This window comes from Sesamum indicum, linkage group LG6 (assembly GCF_026168435.1).
Source record: "Sesamum indicum cultivar Baizhima isolate 11 linkage group LG6, ASM2616843v1, whole genome shotgun sequence".
Classification (NCBI taxonomy): Eukaryota; Viridiplantae; Streptophyta; class Magnoliopsida; order Lamiales; family Pedaliaceae; genus Sesamum; species Sesamum indicum.
Genome location: NC_142662.1, coordinates 4,337,524 through 4,362,671, shown reverse-complemented (window position 1 = coordinate 4,362,671; position 25,148 = coordinate 4,337,524). Strand labels below are relative to the sequence as shown.

At 35.1% G+C, this 25,148-nt stretch overlaps 5 protein-coding genes across 8 annotated transcripts; 4 read left to right on the top strand and 1 right to left on the bottom strand.

The window, feature by feature from the left end:
• The first annotated feature begins 1,546 nt into the window (after positions 1–1,546).
• Positions 1,547–2,857, top strand: LOC105179134 (Integrase-type DNA-binding superfamily protein). Its single transcript, XM_011102733.3, has one exon. It carries the CDS (start codon positions 1,849–1,851, stop codon positions 2,722–2,724), a length of 876 nt encoding a protein of 291 aa, XP_011101035.2. The 5' UTR covers positions 1,547–1,848; the 3' UTR covers positions 2,725–2,857.
• A 2,103-nt stretch (positions 2,858–4,960) lies between these two features.
• On the top strand, positions 4,961–11,176 carry POLA3 (DNA primase POLA3). 3 transcript variants are annotated; one of them, XM_011102731.3, is made up of 17 exons: positions 4,961–5,092; positions 5,265–5,410; positions 6,289–6,339; positions 6,437–6,612; positions 6,854–6,931; positions 7,051–7,162; positions 7,769–7,853; positions 7,936–7,987; positions 8,078–8,139; positions 8,217–8,332; positions 8,414–8,526; positions 8,836–8,904; positions 9,071–9,128; positions 9,251–9,324; positions 9,921–9,969; positions 10,074–10,153; positions 10,769–11,176. In XM_011102731.3, the coding sequence occupies exons 1-17, from the start codon at positions 4,965–4,967 to the stop codon at positions 10,829–10,831; spliced, it is 1,512 nt and encodes a 503-aa protein (XP_011101033.2). In that variant the 5' UTR covers positions 4,961–4,964; the 3' UTR covers positions 10,832–11,176. The 3 variants fall into 3 exon arrangements, with proteins under 3 accessions (XP_011101033.2, XP_088737244.1, XP_011101034.1); XM_088881118.1 differs by having other exon boundaries at positions 4,973–5,092; positions 5,295–5,410; XM_011102732.3 differs by having other exon boundaries at positions 4,973–5,092; positions 5,274–5,410.
• Positions 11,177–12,024: 848 nt separating this feature from the next.
• Positions 12,025–14,174, top strand: LOC105179132 (abscisic acid receptor PYL8). The gene is made up of 3 exons (XM_011102730.3): positions 12,025–12,377; positions 12,540–12,755; positions 13,558–14,174. The coding sequence occupies exons 1-3, from the start codon at positions 12,240–12,242 to the stop codon at positions 13,774–13,776; spliced, it is 573 nt and encodes a 190-aa protein (XP_011101032.1). The 5' UTR covers positions 12,025–12,239; the 3' UTR covers positions 13,777–14,174.
• Positions 14,175–19,588: 5,414 nt separating this feature from the next.
• Positions 19,589–23,403, top strand: LOC105179130 (Pectin lyase-like superfamily protein). 2 transcript variants are annotated; one of them, XM_011102728.3, is made up of 6 exons: positions 19,589–19,799; positions 19,975–20,648; positions 21,350–21,470; positions 21,807–21,981; positions 22,455–22,525; positions 22,640–23,403. In XM_011102728.3, exons 2-6 carry the CDS (start codon positions 20,313–20,315, stop codon positions 23,278–23,280), a joined length of 1,344 nt encoding a protein of 447 aa, XP_011101030.2. In that variant the 5' UTR covers positions 19,589–19,799; positions 19,975–20,312; the 3' UTR covers positions 23,281–23,403. The 2 variants fall into 2 exon arrangements, with proteins under 2 accessions (XP_011101030.2, XP_088737386.1); XM_088881260.1 differs by having other exon boundaries at positions 19,907–20,648.
• A 98-nt stretch (positions 23,404–23,501) lies between these two features.
• Positions 23,502–24,449, bottom strand: LOC105179131 (uncharacterized). The gene has a single exon (XM_011102729.3). It carries the CDS (start codon positions 24,409–24,411, stop codon positions 23,776–23,778), a length of 636 nt encoding a protein of 211 aa, XP_011101031.1. The 5' UTR covers positions 24,412–24,449; the 3' UTR covers positions 23,502–23,775.
• Between the last annotated feature and the right edge of the window lie 699 nt (positions 24,450–25,148).

Sequence of the window (25,148 nt, the reverse complement as noted above, 5' to 3'; positions counted from 1 at the left end):
TTTGTTAAAAATAAGATAAATTTGTGTAAATAACCATAAATCAGAAAATGTAGATATAATTATCTAATTTTTTTATATATGCTGCATGTGCGTGTATTTAATAAAATGTAAGAATAGGAGTATACATGTATAAATGTATTTATTAGATAAATTTTTTAAATTATAAATAATATACGTATAATTATATTAAACCTTCTAAATTTAGTGCAAAAAAATCTAGCCAATTTGCCCCATCCAATTCCAACCTGTCCATCATGATTGGTAAAAATCTAATCTCCAGCTTGCAAACATAGAGATGGGCATTCATTTATTACACATAATAAATTAAAAAAGGGCGAAGTGGAGGCAGATTTCTCCTGCCAAAAAGGCCGAAAACCAGAACGGAAACTCAAAATCTCAACCACAACAGGACGCGTGGCGGTGGTTAATTCATAAAGCTGCTTTCTTCTCTTCAGATGTACGGACCACACCACTGATTGGTCCACACGTGTGAATCAATTTGATGACTCACAATGTGAACTCCAAACCCAAAAGATCGAACCACCTATCATCAGATTTTCCCACTGCTGTTTTCTTTGAGGTTATTCATAATTATAATTTTTTATTTATTATTTAAAAAATTATATTACCCCTAATCGTCAAGCATACTCTATTTTTACAGCATATTATTAGGTCTAATCGTTAGATTATCGTTAATTTTAAAGAGTATTTATATTTTTTTAAATAATAATAAAGTATTTGTAATATTGACGAACCTCATGAGAACCCAATTTTTATTTATTCTTTGAATTATTGATATAGTAAATCGATATTCAAACTTAAATATGTTGAATGATACAAAGAATCACACACTATGAAATATATATATATATATTTTAAACAATTTTCAATTGAATTTTTGTAGAATATATTAATTTTTTATTAGATGTTTTTAAAATGTATAAGACACGAATCGTCTTTATTTAGGAATAAATATTTTCAAAATATTTGATATGTTTTTAATTTGTTGCTCTTAATATTCATTCAATGGTTCAAATCAAATTCGTATTAAATACTTAATAACATTTAAAATAATTGCTTAAACATAATCTTGATCTGAAGTCTAAACTAAGAGATACCGACATACTATACCACAAACCTACAGTATTATTTTTTTCAACATATCTTTATCATCTGACATTAGACCCTTTCTCTCAAATTTTTTTTATGCCACTCTAAATTTAGCTTAAACTTATACAAAATAAAATGAAAAAAAGGCCAGTCATTTTATGATTGCTTCACTATATTCCAACATTAATTAATTTTTTTTTTATTCAAAAGAAAATTATACCAAATATACGCAGATAAACAATTTATAAACAAAAATTAAATAAAAAAATTCCTACCCTTATATAATTATCTTTTTAAAAAATAAATAAATCAGTGGCAATATAGTCATTTTAATAGAGGAGGTAAACAAAAAGTTGAATGATGAATGTGAAGTAGTTACCAGTAAGCATGGGGGAGAAAAAAATGGTTCCCACTCCAGCTATAAATACACCAACAAGAAATCAACCCTTCAGCCCCCAAAAATCTTGTCACTTGTCACCTAACGTCCACAACACTAACCCTAAACTGTTCTCTCCTCAAACACTTCAATATTTGCTCTGTTTTTCATTACTCTGTTCTAACTTCTTCCATGCGATCCTTGTGTTTTAGTACGGATCACTGAGTTCTTGCTTCGTCCGTAGCTAACAGTTGTGAGAACACCGTCTCTTCTTGCGAATTTGTTGTTGATTTTTGGATTTTCTTTCGGGCTGTGAGGAGAAGGGACTGTTGTTTTTTTGTCCCCTGTTTTCTTGAAGAAAAATGGCCGGGAATCAAGAGACCGACCTCGCGTTCGCCGCTGAGAGCGCTTCTCATATCGGGATTTCGTTGTCGCAGCTCATTCTGACCTCTAATTCCAACACCTTGGATTCCATTTTCTCCTACTGTCAGCCGTCGGAGTGTGTGGCGAAACAGGGGTTCGAGCCCCTGGGCTCGTCGGTGTATCTCAGGCAAAGGGATTTGCTACAGAAATTCTCAGTGGAGAACCGGGGAAATCCTTTGATTCCAAGAGCTGAACCGGGTTATCATCCGACGTATTTTAGCTCGAGCAAGAGGAAGTTGTATAGAGGGGTTAGGCAGAGGCACTGGGGGAAATGGGTGGCGGAAATCAGACTTCCACAGAACAGAATGAGAGTGTGGCTTGGCACCTACGACACGGCGGAAGCCGCCGCCTACGCCTACGATAGAGCGGCGTACAAGCTGCGGGGTGAGTACGCCCGGTTAAACTTCCCCAACTTGCGTGACCCGACCCGGTTGGGACTCGGGGACGGGGCCCGGGTGAACGCCTTGAAGAATGCCGTCGATGCTAAGATTCAGGCGATTTGCCAGAAGGTGAAGAGGGAGAAGAAAGCACGCAGGGATGCCAAGAAATTGGAGGGTAATTCAAATACAAATGCTTCGATAGTCAGCGAAAGTGAAAAAGTGGCGGAAAAAGCAGATTCATCTCCGTCAATTGAGAACACTGAGAGCTGGAGTGGGAGTGTTTCGGAAGACGGGTTCTGGAGAGGCGATGAGTCCCCGGGTTCCGAGTGGTGCTCGACGGTGGCGCCGCCGGGAGACATGGAGATGGTGGGGTGCTCGCTTGCCCGCTTGCCGTCGTACGACCCGGAGTTGATATGGGAAGTTCTTGCCAATTAGTTTTTTTTTAAATAATTTCTTGCCAATAGTTTGTTTGAGGGGTTATGGAATTAATGTTGATCAGTTGAAATTTAGCCGAACCATGTTTTTGGAAAAAATCTTATCCAAATCCAATTAAATCAAGTTTACCACAGCTTGTCGTGTAATTAATCACTTATCTTAGGACTTGAATTGTATACTAATCACAATACAAATATATTATACTTTTCATATAATTTATTTTGATATGATCAAATTCAATTCAAATTAAAATTTTTCATGTATTAGTTCCGTGATAGTGATAGTGGTAATAATGGTATAATGTGTAAATGTTGGATTTTCTAATTGTGGGCTCAAAATAATCATAATATATAGGAAAAAACGCAATCAATTTTTTTATGATATTATAAATTACTCCCTTATAAAAAAATAACAGTTTATTCCCTTATATTTTTTAAAATAAATTAATTTACTCCTTTAGATAGAGATGTAAATTGCTTTATTTTAAAAGTACAAAAATATAAATTAATTTTTTTTATAATAAAAAACAATTTAATTATTCATAAGGATAAATTGCATTAAGTGTTGCTATATGGGAGAACAAATACAGCCACATTTCATTCCCATCTCTTACTCTCAGCTGTGATGCACATAGATAGACGTCTTTGGATAATTTTGTGGTCCAAACTCAGTATAGAAAATAAGCGCTCTTTCTTTCTTTGAGTAGACTACGCTTATAATTAAAATCATGTTTTTAAATAGCGATATAACAATTAATATATAATTAATAATATAAAATATTTATAATTAATCAATCAGTTATTATGAAATTAAATGTATAAATCATTAAAATAGAACAACAATTATTTTGTTGGTGGGATTTGAACTAATATTCTTGTAGCTGTGAAATTTCAACTTCAACTACTAAATTAAGTCTCATTGGCCATAAGTAAGGGCTTTGATTAGGTAACTTTTCCACATGATATAGGACACTTTTGTACGTGGGTAACAAGATGGACCCCAAAAGAACTGCATAACGTAAAGTAGGGATAATTACACCGTTATTTTCTGAGGTTCAGTATAAGTATATGTAGATTTTATGTGGTTTAAAAAATTACAGTTAATACGTCAGTTGTTTCTTTTTTTATATGATAAATATATTCAATTGTTAGTAAATTCCGTGAATTTACTAAACACCAACAAAATATTAAAAATAAAAAAAAAATTCATATTTACTCTCGATTGACTTACAGATACATTATAAGTCAAACAAATATTTTCTAATCAAATTACTCTTATAAGATCCGAGATGGACCTCCTCACATTTATTAATATGTGAAAATGTATAATGATAGTTTGATCAAAAGAAATTTGTTTGACTTTCAAACTATAAAGAGTTTACGTATAGTTGTACAAAATCTCATAGAAGGGGATGTAATTATCTCAATAAAGTTGAGGTATGTCAATCAACTGTGCTTGGGCCTTGGACTCATTCGATTTACGGAAATACCTAAAGCTGGGATGGTTGGGCTTTCTAAGATCTCATAAACTCTTGGGCGGTCCAGATCCTTACTGGCCGAATACATGAACAGCTAACAGCGAATGGCCTGTATGAAATTAACAAACATGTTGGAACTTGGATAATACCAAACTTATAATATGTGTTAAATTAGTCACCTTATAATCTATTAAATTGTTTTATGTTTCAAACTTATTTCAAAAAAATATCAAATAGAAATTGATAAAAAAATGAAATCTAAAATTCTAATAATGTATTTTTGATAACCTTACCACTCAAGTAAGGCCTTATCGACTAATAAAGTAATTTTTGGTAGCTGCAAAACGTGACAAGTTTTTTAAACTTTTTTGTTGATCTAAAATAATTAATTATATATGAATACACATCATATCTTGGTTAATTACAAGTTATTTATTTATTTTATATTAATTCTATAAATAATGATGCCAAAAAAAAATTATCTAAACGAATCTTAGCATGCTATGCTATCTATTATGTAAAAAGAAAAAAATTTCACACTTACAAATGGTGATTAATGATATTATGTATTAATTTTTTATGAAATAAAAAATGGCCTTCAATTTATAAAACGATTAACTTATTTAATTTTTTAAATTTTATATTAATTAATAAATTATTTTTTTCTATTTATTTTTAGTATAATGTATTTATTTATATATTTTAAAATATATAGTCTAAATGGCTAGTATAATATAAATAAATGTATGGACCCAAAAGGCGTATGCGCAGCCCAAAACATTCTCTTGATATATTCTTCCCGCCAAAATCCTTTTTCCCGCTCGTTATTTTCCCTCCATTTCCCTCAATTCTCCTCCTGCATCCACCGCTCGCAGTCCGCCGTTGCCGTTTGTAAGTTGAACATACCTATTGTTGAATTTAAGAGTGGTATTCTGCAATCTCAGCGTTGAACAGTATTTTATGGCGAGGGATTTTGCGCCGTGGTTTCATCACTTTTTTTCTTTCGTTTTTCCCAACTTTTTTATTGGTTCTAGTGATGTGTGTGTGTGTTTACACTTGTTAGGGGAAACAGTAATTGTTTGGAAATGGTCAGAGAAGAAGTTGATAACATGGTGGAAGACATGGTAATTGACGGAGTGGGAACAGAGCAAAAGCCAAGTAGTGAATTTCCTGAAGGATTCAACGCTAATTACCTCAAGATTTACTATGGTGATATGTCCTTTTCTTTTCATCCTTCTCTATAGCTGCTGATGCAATCAATTGTATTAGTCTCCAGCTTAAGAATGTTGATTTACTTTTTTCCTCGTAAATTGCTGTAGTTTAATGTTATTTTTATGATCTCAACTGTTGCTCCCTCCATGCTAAGAAGCTTAAATGAATTTTTCATGCTCACTTTTTAACTAATGCATGAGAATAAAGTGAAATTTGGTGACTCTGAAAATGTTATCCTGCTCCTTTGTGGAATGTGGATGATATCTTTATGAAATATGTAATTCAAGTGAGTTATAGTTAATCAATCATCAGGTATTTCACATTTGCTGTTATGTTTCTGCCGGCTTCTAAGGTTGTATTTAGATATTAGATTTCAGTAGGGAAGATTGAAAGCCAAGCAAAATTGAACTGTTTTATGGAGACTTATGTTTAATAAATATTGAAACCAACTTACATATATTCCAAGGTATTGAACAGATATGAATATAAAAGGATAAATTTATGTAACTGGGTAAAAAGTATATTTCGACCATGTTAGTGACAGTAAAGGTCTGGTTCTTCTTTGAAAGCAAACTTAGGAGAAGATATTTGTTAGTGTTCTTCACACTGATGTTTTGGATCCAATAAACTAAATGGGTGCAGCCCTGGAGTTCAGTTTAGCGAATGCTTTTTCATGTTAGCTTGAAATAGGCTCTAAAATTTCTGACTCATCAGCTAATAACATGGAAAATGAAAGGATATACTACTATAACTTAACTTTCTTATCCATTATGTTTCAATCCTGCTTTTCTCTTTTTAAATTAAGAATTAATAGGAGTAAAGTTTTCTCTACATAGTTCTTGAAGCCATTGTTTGGTTTAATTTTATCTGTGCAGGAAAACTTTTTCCATTTGCTGACATGCATAAATGGATGTCATACGGAAATGGTAATCCTTATTCTAGAGAGCCTCCTCCTTATAGTTACTCTTGTTTCTTTATCGTTTGCTGTCCTCTGTAACTATATGTTTTGGCTGCTTATTTTAGATGGAAAGCATCCTGGTTGTGATCAATCTTACTTCGGGAGAAGAGAATTTTCTTTCACTTTGGATAATGATATATATTTGCGGTTTCAGTCTTTCAACAATGTTGCCGAACTAGAAAATGCGATCAAGGAGAAATGCCCTTTCAAAATTGATATTGGTCCAGTGTACAGTGTGGATGTAAGTATAACTCAGTCGACCTTGCATAATGGGCCATAGATATATAATCTTGATGCAACGTCTAGTTCTCTGTTTGCAATTTATGGGCAGAATTCATACTCATGTAGACTTACTGTGAATGGAAAAGTCATGCATTTTAAGCCCGTATCATACACTAGTACATTCTTGCCACGCCCTTGTCAACATTGTAGTATATTGTTCATGTTTTCACCATTGGAACTGAACTTACACTGTGTTCCAGCCTGCAAAGAGACATGCTTATGCGCAGTCTGGTGATAATATTTTCACCCCAGTGGAGAGAGAACTTATATTTGATATAGTAAGTAGTTGATTTTCTTCAACTTTTGTGTTTTGAGTGTGGTGGAGTGTTTGACTAAGGCAACAAAAGTAAATCTCCGATGGTACACAGACTTTGATACTGCCTTTTGCGTGCTACAGGATATATCAGATTATGATGATGTTAGATTTTGCTGCTCTGGGGCTGATGTTTGCTCAGAATGCTGGCCCTTGATGACAGTAGCTATTAAAGTGATTGATACTGCACTTAGAGGTAACAAAAACTGTGTAAAAGATATTCAATGGTCCGAGGGTCACAGTATGAAGCTTATGTTTGGAACAACAGAAGTAGGATAACAGTAAAAGTAAACCTACCATAGCTTCTGATGTCTCTAAAGTCTTAGGCATCAAAATATGCGTGCTTTATGTCGACTCTTTGTTGCTTGGCCAAGTAGAACAGAGTAGCCCGATTTATTCTGTTTATGATAAATGAGAATGGGGGAAGCTAGTTTAGAACTGCTATAGCTTGAATTGAACATGTTGCAAACTTTTTACCTTTTTCTTCATATTGCATGTGCATATGTATTTCTTTTCTTCTCATTTGTTTGGTTTATATTCGCCAAGATGGGTTTTGTTCTGTCTTCTAATGAAGGGAACTTCTCTTCCAAGAGAAGACTTTTCTACTGCTCTTTGTCATAGGTCTTTGAGAAGAAAAGTGTTACAAATACCTTCTTTGTTCTCTTTTCTGGTGTTCCTTTTCAAAGTATTTTTGAATTGGTTTAAGCATTTATCTATAACAAAGGCCACAATACCTGAATGTATGATATCTGTTAGGCGTGTTCTGAACTGTGCTAACCCCTTTATATGCTGTTCTGCACAGATGACTTTGGATTTAACCACATTTTATGGGTGTACAGTGGTCGTCGTGGTGTCCATTGTTGGGTTTGTGATGGTAAAGCAAGAAGGTAAGGTAACTGTGCATCAAGTGAGGGTATTATCTCTTTCTGATAGTTTCTAGAGACTAATCTGCATCTTATACTTGACAAGGTTGAACAATGAACAAAGGGCTGCAATTACTGAATATTTACATGTCCACAAGGTTATTTATTCTTGATTCTCTCTGAACATTTTGCTTTCAATAGTATAATTTCAATATCCTTATCTTTAATGAACTTCTGTTTTTCTTCAGGGAAATGAAAATAGCCTTAAAAAGGTTACTTTGGCGGGTCGCTCACTCCATCCGTTCCTAGGGTAAGCAAATTATATATATTACTGATCATCACTCTAGTTCCCCAATTCACCACTTGCACTCTTTTCTGCCTTTGCAGGAGATCATATGCTGAAGTGTTGAAAGATTTCTTCGAGGAAAAGTATATTTTGAGTCAAAATTTATTTTCAGATGAGGAAAGATATGAGAAGATACTGGAAATGATTCCAGATGAATGTATGCTGATATGCTTCCTAATTGCTTCATCTCCTTTCTGGTGAAATAGTTTATAGCCTTCCTCACTCATGAGTTCTGCAGCCATTTCTTCTGAGCTCCGGGGAAAATGGCTGGATAACAAACGATCACGTGACGATATCAATGTTGTTCGATGGGGTCAGCTTAAGCATCTGTTGCAATCAGGGAAACAGAAGGTATGGCTCCTACTATGGAATTCTTTTCTTGTTTTTCTCTAAGGAGAATTTGCTTGAATAAGTGTAATCGACTCCCTTTTTAGAAATGATCCATTTGTTAGTGTCAAACTTTTGACTTTGAATTGCCTGATTTTACTTTGGTTCTCTTTCTATTGAAGGATGCAATATTGTGGTATGATTCTTCTAATTGTAATTCTAGCTCAAGCTTCTTCCAGATTTCCTAGTTTAACTGAAGACAGACATTAAGCAAAAATCATGAGTTCTTTAGAGATACTAATGGAACTGAAGGAATTATTCTCTGAATTTCAGGTGCAAGGCATTCACAGGAGTGTTGAAGAGATTGTGTTCTCTTTCACCTATCCGAGACTTGATTTGGAGGTCTGCCTTGTGTTACTTTTCTCATTGATATATATCAATTCAAATAAATCCGTATCCTCATGATTTCTGTCTGGAAGATTATAAGGTCAATTCTAAGTAGCATATTGCGCACTACTCAGTATCTGGATGTGGATTAGCGCATGAAATGTTTTGGTTGCCATCTCAGGTTTCCAAACACATGAACCATTTGTTGAAGGCACCATTCTGCGTACACCCCAAAACTGGTACAATTGTTTCCTTGTACCTTCAAATGTTATTGTCCAGAATATTGAATCATCACAGCTACTTGTCATTGGGATTCCTGATTCCTCAAGATTACTGAATGTTATCTGTTTTTCTGTCCCAGGCCGTGTTTGTGTTCCCATTGATCCAAAGCACTGTGAAGAGTTTGATCCTTCTGCTGTCCCAACTCTTTCCAAGGTGAGGAATAATAATCATAAATTAGGAATAACTGCTTTCCAGCAAGGATAGTTCTTGGTGGTAACATGGTGGAAGTGATTTATATCCTTTTAGATCTCTAGCAATTTTGAGATGTATATTGATGCATTGACATGGACATACAGACAGACAATCTGCTGAGAAGAATAATACCTCTATATGGTGCTACTCCAATGGATACAGCTTATGATATCTTCTCATACTTCAACAAACCATATTCAGGCGCTTTAGATTAATTCTTATAATATCCATGTATTGGCCAACGGGGGCTTGCTTGGTACTTAGGGCAATGTGTTTCCTCTGTTGGTCTTTGCAACATGCAATTAGTGCTTCCTTGTTCATCAATTGTGTTGCATGCTGGAATGACATACCTAGCTTATCTAGGTGTTCTTGTAGTCCAACAACGTGTTTTCTGGTTATGTCTATTTCCCAAATTTTAGTCCTTAACAAGGACATGAATCCTGATGTTTATTCCCAATCTACAGATTTAGTACAGTGAAACAAATGATTTTGAACAGATAAATATATGACAATTTTACTTCTAACCATATTTCACGCACTTTTTTGTCAATCTGCAGCTTTTGAAAGAATTAAACATGGGAGCTTTAGGAACTGGGGGTGAAGAAGGTACATTACCAGCTTTGGAGTTCAAAATGCTTTCTCTGTGTGTGATATTCATAACTATGATGCATTGTGACATTTTGCCATTTTTCTGAAATTTTTTGTGGCAGAACTGGAAAATACCTTGCTTGGCAAATCAATCAGATATTTTAGATCCTCTTTTTTGCAGCCTCTACTAAAATCTTGCAAGGTATTATCTTAAGCCGTAATCTCTCGCCTCTGATAAATTCTAGCTCTCTTTCATTAAATACCTGTTTACTTGTTGAACTATTTTGATGTGTAATTATTAGGAAGCCTCGATCTCTAGGTTTTAGTATAATGGCGAACACTATATAGTGGTCTGTTTGTTGCATTATATGAATGGTTGAATTGTCTCGAACCCAAAGTTTTGGGATCTTCTAGGAATACTCATGCCCCAGCTGGCAAAAGCTCATGATTATAGAGACATCGATAATTTGACTGTAGTTGCACTTGGCCTGTGGAAATCTAACACCATTACTTTCAATTGACTATAAAATTGCTAAAGTGTCAAGTAAATAATTTTTTTTGGAATAAACTCTCGCCTTTATGTGTGATTAAAAAACTTAATTCAAGTGAGGGAAATTTGTACACCTTTTGTGGTGGTTCAAAGCTATGTCTTCTCACACGGAGGTGGTTATTTCGTGCTGTCACTGAAGAATTCCCATGTGCATATGTATATAACTTGAGTGATACCTTAACTGCATTCTACATTGAGCTGCTCTCGTATTGCTCAAGAAATGAAGATAAATATAAGAAATTTCTGAACCACTGGGGTGACATGCAGGAAGAGATTGAAAGCTCTTATGCTGCTAAAATTCAGCAGTCAAAGAACTCCCTAAGCTGGTAGGACGCTATACTCGACTCCCAACAATGCTTCTTACTGAAGGTTCTATACAAGTTTCCATTACTTTCCATATAAAGCATTTGAAGATAGTTGAGGTTATCTTCGTCTCCGAGTATGAGACGGCAACTGCAGTTGGAGAACGATCGCACTCGTTGCTTGATGTAAATGTGCTCTTCATGTCATCACTAATGTATCAGCGCTGAAAAATATTCTAAGTCGTGTTTCTTGGTCTCCTATCTCTTTCTTGGATTTACGTAGTTGAATTCATCCATTAATGTATCATCTTTATCTATTTGAGAAGGGTTGACCTAAGAAGGAGTCATATGAAATGTTGTTGATCAAGTTTCACATCTCTTCTTAAGAAACTATGGTATATACATTGAAGCAGTCCGCAAGGAAGCAATTTCGGGTCAATGAGGGAAAATTTGCTTTCATTTTCTCCACACATTAAATTTCGATTCTTTTCGATCTTTTTCTATGTTTTCTAACATTTGTTCCTTCATCAAAATTTCGAGCAAAACAAAATGTCAACGCGGTGCCTATTCTTTTATTTTTTAGGTGGTAATAAAACCTTGAAGGAAGTTGAAATTTTAATATATTAGTAGTTGTTTAATATTTGAATCTATTGAAAAATATAATAAATTGTAGTTTATATAAAATAATCACAAATATCAAGTTGGTTGGTGTTTAACATATTACTAAATAATATAATTATTTTAAAAAAAATCGAAATATCTATTTTTGTAAGATAAGGTTTAGAATATGAATGCGGGAGTTTGATTTGAGAAAGTAAAAGAAGAAATGAAAAAGTACAAACTCCAAGTCATCATCATGATGTTTAGTTTTGAGGATAATTCAAGTGAAGAAGAACATGTTTCTGATCTTCCCAATTTACCCCTGCCCATTGGCACTAAAGTACAAACTCATGAAACCCAAAAATGTAAATTAGAATAAAGGCCACTTGCCCTTTTCTTAGCAAAATAACCAACCTTCCAATTGTCAAAAAGGTAGGTTTCTATTTTAGACCAATAAAAATGTAAAAAGCAGTCTACTCCTCTCTATTCCTATACTACCCCAACTCGCACTCCCACCAATCCCCTTTTACAACTATTCATTTCTCCCCACTTAAATTATTATTTTAAATTATAAAAGATGGTGGGGTATTTATTTATTTATTAAGCCCATATTTCTTTCTTTATAGATGTGGATGAGAGAGAGAAAAATATATAGAATTAAATTTGGACCATTGAGGCAAGTTGCAGGTGCCAATGGCGGTGTGTTTTGGACTGTTGTGAAGTTTCTGACTCTCACTTTGATTCTCATTCACTCCCCCTTACCCACTACCCCATTCCTCCAATATCCCACCCAACTGTTCCGGTGAATCTTCTTGTACCGGTAGCTTTTTTCGGTGATGGTCACCCCAATGAACGGCGACAGGCGCACCGGCGGACCGGAGGAGGATTTCATCAGGAGGCACCATAAGCATGACGTCAGGGAAAACCAGTGCACTTCTTCTTTGGTTAAGCACATCAAGGCTCCTTTGCCTCTTGTAAGTTTTTATGTGATTCTCTTGTTTTTGTGTTTCTTTTTTTCTTAAATCTCGGATCTATTGTTGGGTTTGATGGATTCGAGAGGTTGTTGGGATTAGTTTGATGTTTCGTCCGACATTTTTTTGGAGTAGTGGTTGGATTTGAGTTTTTTGTCTGTTTAGGTATGGTCTTTGGTGAGGCGATTTGATCAGCCGCAGAGGTACAAGCCGTTTGTGAGTAGGTGTATTGTTCAAGGTGATTTGCAGATTGGAACTGTTAGAGAGGTGAATGTGAAGTCGGGGCTTCCGGCGACCACCAGCAAGGAGAGGTTGGAGCTGTTGGATGATGAGGAGCACATTTTCAGTATGCGGATTGTCGGTGGGGATCATCGCCTCAAGGTATTTAATCAGTTTTAGCTCGATTTATTTTGTCGATTTGTCTGACTTATGTTGTGTGATTGAATTCATGTTGTTGATGTCGTTGACTGCTTTACAATCGTTTTACGTGAATTTTGTCATGTAAACTTTGAAAGCATCTGAGTTGATTATTTGTAGGAATATTCCAAGTAGCTACATTCGGAATTTCATACGAGTAACTGAAGTAAGCACTGATTTTTATGGAGTCTGATGGTAGAGTACGTTTTCCTTGTATTTCAGTAGGGGTATTAGAATGTTAGTTTGACTAGTGAGTTGAGTTATGAACATTTTCTGCTATCAACCTTCTGTCACCTGGAAAGAAGAATAATTTTTATTTCTTGGCTATATTCATCCAGATTAAAACAAGAAGGGTGTTGGTTTATTGATTTTCAACCGTTGGTGCCATGTATGGATAAACAACTTTGAAAAAATATGCGAGTATAGATGCTCCAAAAGAAGGGATGTGTTCCCTGTATGGTGTGCCTTAACATTTTTTTCTTTTTATAATTTCTGCTTGGAATGTGTAACTTGATATACCTGAATGAAACCTTTTCACATCCTTTAATGTTACAAATGCCGGCCAAGTTGCCTGCACAATACCTTTAGTGGGTCTTGATACATTCATCAGAGAAATTGAGTTCTTATTCAGGATACTTAACTGGGAACTATTATAATAACCTTTTCGAGAATCAGTATAATTATTCAGGATGCTTAACTGGGACTATTGTATAATTCTTTTGGGGTTCAACAATGTTTCTTCTATTAACCAGATGTTTGCTTGCAGAACTACTCGTCCACCATCACTGTTCATCCAGAGATCATTGACGGAAGACCAGGAACAATGGTGATTGAGTCGTTTGTGGTTGATGTGCCTGAGGGTAACACCAAGGACGAAACATGCTACTTTGTTGAGGCTTTGATCAAGTGCAACCTCAAGTCATTGGCTGATGTCTCTGAGCGTCTAGCTGTGCAGGACAGAACCGAGCCAATTGATAGAGTCTGAGTGGGTTTGCTGAGATTGCAGCTTGAGGAACCAATCGATCAGCTGTGCAGAAGAATATGATCTTTTAACTAGAAGTGAGTTGAGAGACTGGTATTCTGCCAATCCTCCTCGGTGGCCTTGCAGCTATCTTTATCTGATCCATTATTACTTTAAGATGATGGGGGTTTGTTGCTTAGTTTCTTGCGATACTGTCTCTATGTTCAGCCCACTCTTTCTGGAATGAAGACCACCCGTTTTTCTTTGTTGTTGACTTTGTGTTGAGATTGGGTTGTAAATACTTTAGGGTAGGAGATAAAAGAAAGACTTCAATGTGTTTGGAGATGATGTTTTGTGTTGGATACTGTCGTGAAATTGCTATTTGCTATTACAAGTAACATTTGGCGTTTGACGCCTTTGTATTTCCTGTTCTCTCATGTTGCTGGATCCTTTCGCATATGCCTAACTCAGTTAGAATTTATGGTTAAGTAACAGCATCTTTCTTGGAATCTCTCTTGTGCTGAAATTGCTCTCTCCTTTGAGCTTTTTGGTTGCAGGGATAATTGCAAAGCTTATTTGAAGTGCTTATGAGTTTATAGTTGAAAAGAGTGTTTTTGTTTTACAAGTTGTGCTTTTGAACCACTTAAATTAAGTTGATGTAAATCAAAATCTATAAGAAGTTCTCTACCAATTCTACAACTTATTAGCAAAATTGCAAGTACTAAGTTGTTTTTTCAAAAACTCCAACTTGGACTTTTTATTTTCAGATACTCTTAATTTTTACTAGTATTTAACTTGCAATATTTTCTACATTTTATTTTGGTCACAACAGTAGAAGTTGTTTCAAACAGCCCGTATACAAGACTAGATTCATTAAGGTGCATGAGTTTTAAATAGGCTGGCTCATCACCATGGCCTCATATGATATTACTCTTGCAATTTACATTTGATTTCAATAAGGCAAGGATGTTGGATATGCATGCTGCTGTTGATTTGTTATGCAACTTGTGAAGAGCTTTTATTTCAAGAAATCTTTCCCCTTTTTGGACCGAAAGTGGTACTTGTGAAAGCAATTTCTACATTTGCTTTGAAAATTGAAAATACAAAATAAATCTTCAACCATAACTGGATGGGCATTGTTCTTGAGATCCAATCCAAGTAAACTTTCCTAAAAGGCTACGGAAACTCGATTGTTCCCAAAGACAAGCAACCCCCAATTCTAGCTACTCTATAAATAGAAAGAAATACACCTTATTGCCTATTGTCCTTCTTTTGCCCAATTTGGACTTCTATATGTATATATATAAATGGGTATATTACGTTTTATCATCCGAATTATACTTATTTTTATATTTTTTTATTGATTTTTCTTGTGTCAACTTACTAACTCAATTTTGTCAAATTTAATCATTTTTTTCTTATTTTTTTTGTTGAAAAAAAATATCACATGCTGTACATATGTGAAAAATATCACATCACATAACACTTAAGTATCATATTTGCACTGTATGTGATGTTTTTTCAACAAAAAACTTGGTTAAAAAATAGTTATAAATGACAAAGCACAAAATTTTATAAAGTTGAAATACTACGTAGGCGTAAAAAAAAATTTAATACTAAAATATAAAATCAATCATAATTTAAATGATAAAATGTAATTAACCTAAAAAAAATTAAGGAAATTTCATGGTTGGTAGTAGGATAATAATGTTGAAGTGAATGTCTTGAATGGGAATATTCTAATAATATAATACATCAATATGGATATGGGTTCTACACTATCTTAACATATAAGATAAATTTCTTTTACAAGTGAAGAAAGTAGGAGAAATTAATAATGATTTTATATTTGGGTTGCATCAATTTTGTGCATACGTCTTCAAGGACAAAATATGAGACCGTACCCACCTTCCACCACAATCACAACAAGATTTTTAGTTTTCAACTTATATAAAATGCCATCCAACTTTGATTAAATTTACTTAATAAGTTTTTAAGGTTGTTGAATAAAAATAAAATTATAAAATTTATAATACATTAATAATTAATATAATCAAAATCTTAGTTTAGTAATTGAGAATTGAGGAGGTTGAATTATGATGGGAGTGGGCAGCTTTATTGTTGTTGTTCCCCCAACTTCTTATGCACCTTTCTCCCACAAACCTCTGCTCTTTAAAGCTCCCTCTCTCCTTTGCTTTTGGTTATCTAATTCCCAAAAACTTGGACACCTCACTACATTTCACTTTTCATGGAGGAAAAGGCTTCTTCATAGTTATAGTTATGATTACTTACATTTACACCTCTTTCTAAATATGTAATTTATATTTTTTCCTTCATTTTTATTGAAATTTGTACTTACACCCTTTATTGAAAATTCACTGCTTATATAAGAAGAGAAATTGTAATTATTCATAATATGAAAAACAGGATTCTGTAATTTGAGACTTTTGCACCTTTCTTATAAAAAGAAAAAAGAAAAATCACTATTGATGTTATTTAGATTTCTAAATTTCATAGGTAGGGTTGATAATTGATTGAATTGTCACTCGACTTGCAGGCTTAAATTATTTCAAGCAATTTGCAGAAAATACTTATTACCATTTATTCAAGTTGCCTTATCGGATGAAAAATCTTAAATATGATGAAATTTGGTCAATTTCATGTTAATCACATGTCAAGTAGGTAACGTGTGCATCACATGTAACTCAAATAATACTTATAATGTAATAGATTTAGTGCGGCCAAATTTAAATAACATTTTTTTAAACCAGAACTCTTCTTTGTTGCTGTTGTGTCACAATTAATTACGGTCTTGGGATCGTGTTATGGTGTACTTAACAAATAAAATAATCCTTCAGTAGTTAGCGCAAAATGTTAAATCTTAATCAATTATTATAGAGAATCGTGGGTTACGAAAATTATTACAAATCAATATTACAGAAATATTAATTAGATATAATTACAAATCTAATAATAACAGTAAATGAAGAACAAGAACAGAAAGGAGATAAATGGTTCATGGGCCGAATCTGGTATGGGTAGCTCACAACCACCAAGGCTGACAACCACTTCAATAATTATAAAAATCTCCAAAAACACGCCACTAAGGTCGATCCACCAAGGACCACAAGAAAACCACTGAAAAATTTCCACTTAGGAAACGTAGTTCACGAAGAACTTTTAATCAAGAGCACGAGTGGAGAAAGGAGGAAGAAAACTTTTGTTTTTTTGTTCGTTGTAACCACCAGAAGTCATTGAGAGGGCTTAAATAGAGGGAAACCATTGACGACAGTGAGAGAGAAGAACGTCGGAGGGGGAAACTTAGATGAGGAAATGAGAGAAGTGAAAGAGACGAGGAGACGGAGAAATAGGGTTAGGGTTTCTTCACCTGCAGAAGGTGAGGTATAATATAAAAAAAATCGGGCCGGATCAATTGGCCAGGTGGATGAATTAGGCTGGCAAAGAATGGGCCAAAACAGTGGATCGGGCTTAGCCTTTCAAGTGAATGATTTGAGATGTGTGGACTGGGCCTACCAAGATGGATCATAGACCATAATTTTTTATAACAAAAGAAAATCTCGAATCTTTTGCATTTCTTCTTTTTGATAGAGAGACGACCAACACGTCAACCCTTTTTCATCCTAATCACAAAATATTTATACCACTATAAAATGCACGATCCAAACCGTATTACTAACTAAATAAAAAACACATCACCACAAACCCACTAATACGTACAATGGACCAAAACTTTTTTTATAATCAAATTATGAATTTATTATCGCAAATAAATCCGTATTCGAATCTATCTTAAAAAGAGACAATCTTTTGTCACTTTTTGAATTGTACTACATTAATAATGTAAAGAGGAATTGAAATTATGGGGAGGGAGGGGTGTGAGATGGATGCGTTTAATGCGACAAGTTGAGGGCACATGCACTTTTATTTCGGCTGTCTGAGTTTGGAGACTGTATGAGTATGTGGTTGTCTGCTCTGGACTTCAACCATTGTCGTCATGGACTCACATGCACACTACTACTGCAACTCCTCCTCCTCTTTATGCAAAACCATCCCATGTTTTGTGCATTGGGATTTGAGACACTCACTGCCCATTTCTTATCTTGTATTCTTCTTTTAGGTAGTGAAAGTCTTTGGTGTAAAGTTATTTGGGTTTTACATAATAATTCAAAGGGATAATTTCGTTTTCACTGCTTCATCTACAATCTACTTATCTAAATTACTATTACTTTCCAATAATTATACATATGCTAATCATAAATATTAATATTAATTACACAAATCATCACTATTTTTGGAAAAATTATATATACACCTCGTAATTATGTCAACATTATTACACAAATTAGTCATACTTTTTGACTTTCAGTGGTGATTTCTCGAAGTATATAAGGATATAACTGATTTATTTTGTAATTTTAATAATATTTATAGTTTTGATCGTGATAACTAGTGATAAAACAATTGTACATCTAAAATTATTGCTATAAAGAGCTAATTGCACATGTATAAAGACAATTTAGTGACTATAAATAGTTGCGATTATATTTGTATTATCACCAAGTTGTTAGTAGTTAAGACGTAAAAAAGATATTTGTTTCTGGTTAGTTTTTAAATGTTAGATATATTGTAATAAATATTAAAATTATTATCACTTGATTATCTTTTTAATGATAATTTTAGACTTGCTACTTAATATTTTATTATTAATGATAAAAACTCATTAGAATGAGTCCTCCAAAATTGTGGATAATACCTCATTGAAATATCTAAGTAATACTTTGGGGGGTTGAACTATAAGATATTGGATCATTTTATTACTTTGAATGAATTCTTATTTTTCACTAATATCAAGTCATATTCCATTATTTTTTCAGGGATAATTACTGACTTGACCGTTGAAGTTAATAAAATTTCATATTCTTCCCACCCACATTATTCGTGTTGCCAACTGCTTCGTCTCATCTCATCATTCAAATAATATGTATGATACTTAGTTGTACAACATGAATAAGGTGTGTGATTTGTGTCGAAATAAGTGATGACTTGACTTAAGTTGAATGTCTACTATCTAAGATGGGATTAAGTCTTACCTCGATCTAGATGACGGATTGACTTACAATACAAGTCGTTAGGCTTGTTTGAGTGACCTCTAGTTAAAATCTTTTAAAGTCTAAGTCAACTCATTTAAATTGTATTAGAATTGTAGAGCAGACCTCACAATTATAAAATACATACTTTTCTTATGAAAGCCTATATGTATTTATAGAAGTCAACGTGTTAAAAGGTGTACGAATCCACGTGTCTAATTACCTATTCTTATGGGGTCAAGATCATGGCTATAATAACAGGTTTGTCGAGTCGGACTATCTGACCTGAAGAAAAAAAGGGTAACCTTTGTCATATTTCGTAATTTTCACAACTTTCAAGGCCAATTTAATCTTTACGAACCCTTTTAATCCTATCATGAGCATGGAACAAGTTATCGAATTTTCTCAATTCTGCGACAAATTATGATAGTATAATATCGTAACAACATTTCTCGATTTTACATGTATGTTTATTGAAGGATCAAATGAATGAGTATTAAATGAAGCTAAAGATAGTTATATTTCATATAACATTCGATTAAATTGTATTTTATGTAGATGGTAGAGAAATTTAATAATATTGGAGTAAGATGCTTATTTTATTAGTTTATTTATATATATGAAAAAAGTAATTATTATCCCGAGAAAGAAGAGAATAAGTGAGCGTCAATGGGACATATCATCCCTCAAACACATAAATACTATCCCTTAGTTTTTTTTTTCATTTCTCATTTCCAACATCTTACTATCAAATAATTATTACACACACACACTCTGCTTTAAAATTTCTCTCAGCACACCCTCTGCTTCTGCCATCTTCATCTCTCTCTCTCTCTCTCTCTCTCTCTCTCTCTCTCTCTCTCTCTCTCTCTCTCTCTTTGTGTTCTTCGGCAAAGACATTCACTTGTTGACAAACTGAAACTCGGCTTTCAGCTTCAGGTAGCTTTTTACTGTTTTACACACACTTGTTTCTGAGTGTGTTTTTGGTTTCAGTTACTATTATTTTGTTTGTTTCTGTGTGTTTTCTTCCCCATTTTTCATCACAGGACTGTGTTTTCTCCGATTTCTGGAAGCTTGAGTTTCTTGTGTTCTTCGTTTTGCTTTGGGAATGCAGGATTGCTGTATCATCATTGTACAGAAGATCTATATTTGGATTTTACTGGTTGGATTCTTCATTACTTTGTGTTGGTGCAGCATTAAATAGCGCTTCTTTTGTCCAGTGTTGTGCCTTTACTGAACCAAAATCTAAGTGAAAACCTTTTCTTTTGACTCGTTTCCTTGAACTCATATGCGATATTATTGATTTTTGCTCCTGTTTTTCAACAATATCATACTCAACATAGATGCTTCTTTCTTGTTGCCTTCTGTTTGTTCTTTTTCCCCAGTAAATCCACTTATTCAACAACCAAATTCCACCATTTTTCCTTTCCTAGCTGCTTTAGAAAGCTGAAAATGCACTGCTTTGATTATTTAATTCTGCTCCGCATTGGGGTTATACTACTGCTGTCCATAAATTATGCCAATGCTGAGTGGGAAACATGCTCGTGGATTGTCCCCATGAGGAACCGATACGACAAGATATCTATAACGGATTTTGGAGGTGTGGGTGATGGGGTGACTTTGAACACAAAAGCATTCAGGGCAGCAATATATAGAATTGAGCATTTAAGGAGGAGGGGTGGCACTCTTCTTTATATTCCTCCTGGAGAGTATTTGACTGGACCCTTCAATCTAACCAGCCACATGACTCTTTACTTGGCTAGAGGAGCGGTCATCAAAGCCACAATGGTATTGAAATTTTCTCCTTTGTTTTCTCTATGAGAATTCTTGTTTGTGTTCTGCTTTATCAGTTGAATCTAACTATGTTGAGCAATTTATTCTTCTTTGATTTCTCCTGCTTAATTTTGTACCTGAGATAGCACTGTTCTTGGTACTTGCTACCATATGAAGTATTGTTTAGTCTATTATCTATTGCAAACTTGTGATGAGAACTTGAAATGGGACCACGTGGAATGTTAATTGTAATTTGTTTGATTCATTGGACTGGAGTTATGTTGAAATGGTATGATACGCTATAGGGTTAGGGATATAGATGGTAAAGAATTAGAGCTTACGAGGGACACATTAAATTTTGTGGGCCGACGATCCAGTTGGCGGACTTCTTGTTCATTTAAATATGTTCTGCCAGCTATTGTAATTGACAACAGAGTCATGTAGGCCTGGCAAATAATACTAAACGTTAAAGATAGAGTAAAATGATGAGGTTTTGATGGAGATCCAAAATAGGCATAGCTCATGTCATTGTTGAGCTATATTTGGTGTCCTTATCTTTGTGCAACAGTATAAGTTTAAATAGTCCTGACAGGACAAAAGTTCATTCTTGGGAGGTGTAACCTAGAAATGGATTCTTTTTCCTCTGTATTTGACTCCTTGTTATAATATTTACAAGTGGCATGGATCTTTGACTTGTTCTGTCCTCAATGCTTTAGGATACAGAGCAATGGCCCTTGGTAGCGCCATTGCCATCTTATGGAAGAGGAAGAGAACGACCTGGAGGAAGGTATATGAGCTTCATCCATGGGGATGGGCTACATGATGTCATAATCACAGGTACATTTGAGATGGATCATCTGGGCTAAATGTACATTGGGTTTCATTTTCGAAAAAAACATCCTGAGGCAATCTTTTGGATGACTCTCAAATTATCTTTTTTTCCTCTCTAAATTCTTTTTTGCATAGAACTGATATTAGGAAAGAGACTTGAAAATGGTTCCACGCTGGTCGCGCTCTTCCTGTACTTTTCTACCATTAAAGAAAAGAATTGTGAACATACTAGAACCTGATTTGACGAAGAACATAAAAGATCAAGCGTGTATTCTATGTCATGTTTGTTTTTCTTAAAGGAAGTAATAACATGTTGTTTCCAATTTATTTATTTTTTAATAGGTGAAAATGGGACGATAGATGGCCAAGGTGGCATCTGGTGGAACATGTGGAGGCAAAGAACTCTCAAGTTTACTAGACCAAACCTTATTGAATTAATGAACTCCAGAGGTGTAATAATTTCCAATGTAATTTTCAAGAACTCACCCTTTTGGAACATACACCCTGTGTATTGCAGGTAATGACCTAATACCACAATTTCTTATCAGCTAGCATGAGTGGTTAATAACATGTAAAAACGTTTTATTCTTTCTGGTCATTAACTAGGAAAATGCTTCTTGTTTTCTGGGAAACAAATTACTCTTAGAAAGATTAGTCACCACATAATTGCCAGTACGTGGTTCGATTTCAATCATGAACAACATAGAAACGTATTTCCAAGTCTCATCTTAATCTGTATATATGCTTTTCATGGCCATTTTCACCTACTACTAACACTAGTCCTATAAAATACTACTTTTATCTACTTCACTTTGATACCTGTGATAAATTATCTGAACATAGAATATGGAGACTCCCACGAACCATAACTTTTCATATTGAGCTTTTGTCACAATCGATTACTCTGGACTTCTAGTCACTTTGGCTTGCAAATGCATAAAATGTGATACATAGGTGAGCTGGTTTAACTCACGCTTTTCCTCTTGCCAGCAATGTTGTAATTCGATATGTGACGATACTGGCCCCTGCTGACTCTCCCAACACCGATGGAATTGATCCGGGTATGATACAAAATGGAACGGTGCTATATTTCAAATGTCTATGTAATCACAATTCCGTTAGATGACCTTTGAAAACACTGATTTTGCTTATATCAAGATTATTTCATGATACAGACTCAAGCTCCCATGTGTGCATCGAGGACGCCTACATATCAACAGGAGACGACCTCATAGCCGTGAAGAGCGGGTGGGACGAATATGGAATAGCATATGGTCGTCCTAGTCATGGAATCACCATTAGACGGGTAACCGGGTCGTCTCCATTTGCTGGAATCGCAGTCGGAAGCGAAACCTCTGGTGGTGTCGAGGATGTTCTAGCCGAGCACATAAACCTATTCAACATGGGAGTTGGCATCCATTTGAAGACCAATGTCGGCAGGGGAGGCGTTATAAGAAACATCACAGTCTCAAACGTCTACATGGAGGATGCAAGAAAAGGGATAAAGATTTCTGGCGATGTCGGAGACCACCCAGATGAGTACTATAACCGAAACGCCCTCCCAGTTCTTAAGGATGTCGTTATCAAGAATATCTGGGGAGAAAGAGTGCAGCAACCTGGTCTGATTCATGGTCTGAAAAATGCACCATTTACTGGGATTTGTCTCTCCAACATCCATCTTCGTGGTGCGAGAGGGCCGAGGAATTTGCCATGGCAATGCTCTGATGTAAAAGGAGCAGCAGTTCAAGTCAGCCCATGGCCGTGTTCTCAGCTTACCAGCCACCAGCAAACAGGTGCATGCTCGTCTTCCTTCTGATTAGAACTCGTCAAATTTGTTCCTCTTTTACAAGAATTCATGTTGTAATATGATGATTATGTGTTTGAATGAAGACAGAACTTTCTGATTAGTATATACAACTATGAAAATTTTCCATAGGCACTTTGAACATCTTCCTTCAGCCAAAACCAGATCATTCCTTAGCAAACTACGCTGGCCTCTTTACTCCATGATCGAATTAATGAATCATGATCAAATCATAGTACAAAACAAAGAGAATATATCTGTATATATATATGTATACATATGCATATGATCCTCCACATCTCAAACGGATGCAAACTTATTTACAGACCACAAAAACCAAAAGGGAAAAATGAAAATTTCACAACTCACTACACATACTACTGTGTGTCCATGAACCAATGCAAGACGTTGGATCTGAAACCGAGAAACGTACATATTATTTATCTCGCATGATTATTTTAGCAGCAGCATATATAATTCCATCAGTAAATGATGAAAGTCGAATATCTAGAAATAATGGTCCAAGAACTTGCGCACGCGCTTCATGAAACCACTTCTCTTTTCTCTCTCTTTCTCCTCATGCTGAAGCCTGAAATGCTTCCTCATTTTCTTCAAAACCTTCAGCTCCTTCTCCCTGTTGAACCTGTCGTAATCGTACCGCTTAAAGATCTTCTTCATCCGTTCGTCATCCTCGTCGTCATCACTGTCGCTGTCCTCATCGTGGTGGTGGTGCAGCCTCACCCACCGCCGGCGAACCCGCGGCCCTTCTCCGTGAAGTACGGGGTTCTCGAAGTCGCTGTTCTCGCCGGAGGGAATGATCATATCATCCCCGAAGGGGATCTCGTCGATTTCCCTCAACGTGGGGTAAATTCTAAAGTGGTGGCGGCAGGGACGTTTTGATCCCACACGGAAACGGCGGTTGACCGGACGAAAAGTGACTTTTGTCAAGGGCACGGAGGTAGCGACTACGGAGTTGGACTCTGTTTCGGTTTTGACCGGCTCGCTAGGAAGGTCTGCGGGGCGGGCTTCAGCCAGAGGAAGAGAAACCTGTGTGGTGACGTCATCGTTTTCCGGCGAAGTACGGGCGAGCGAGAGGGTGAATAGGCAGAAGAGTGCTATGACGGCGGCGTAGAATTTTGCCATGGTGAAAATTTTGCAGTGAAGATGTTGAGGGGGCGGAAAATTTTGATATAGGTGAGATCCGGGCAGTTCGGGTAGGTTTGGAATGGGAGTGCACTGGTGGACGAGGTTGCGGGCAACTAGTGGACCGTCCACGTGTCATGGAGGGGACCGAATTTTAAGGTTGGATCTGAATTCGGTGGGCGTGAGATGTCACGCAAGAGGACCATATAATATAAGCCTGCGCTACGATTGGTTTGACTTTCTTTTTCTGCTTAGACTTCTTTTTTATTTTTTTTCTTCCCCTTAAAAATTAGGATAAAATATGACTACCTCTTTCCTTTTTTTATATAATTTTTAAATAAAAATAATTATATAACCTCTAAATAGGAAGACGAAAATTATTACTTTACCTTCACTGATTTCTTCTTTAAATATTTGAAAAAATGTACAAAATTTTAAGAATGAGTAAAGTAAAATTCACAATGCATATAAGTTCATAAAATATTCTTAAAAGCTTTAAAAAAATATATAAAGTTGTAATTTATAATTCAAAAGGGTATTTTAATTAATTTATTATAAAATTGGATGACAATTTAACAAAAATTAATGAAATAAACGTTAAAATAAAAATATTTATAATTTTTTAAATAATATTTTATAATCATACTAAACTTTAAAGAAAGTGACTTAATGTACCCCAAAATTTAGTCACAAGTTTGACGTACTTTGCATTGCGTGTGGAAATGGATATTACGATT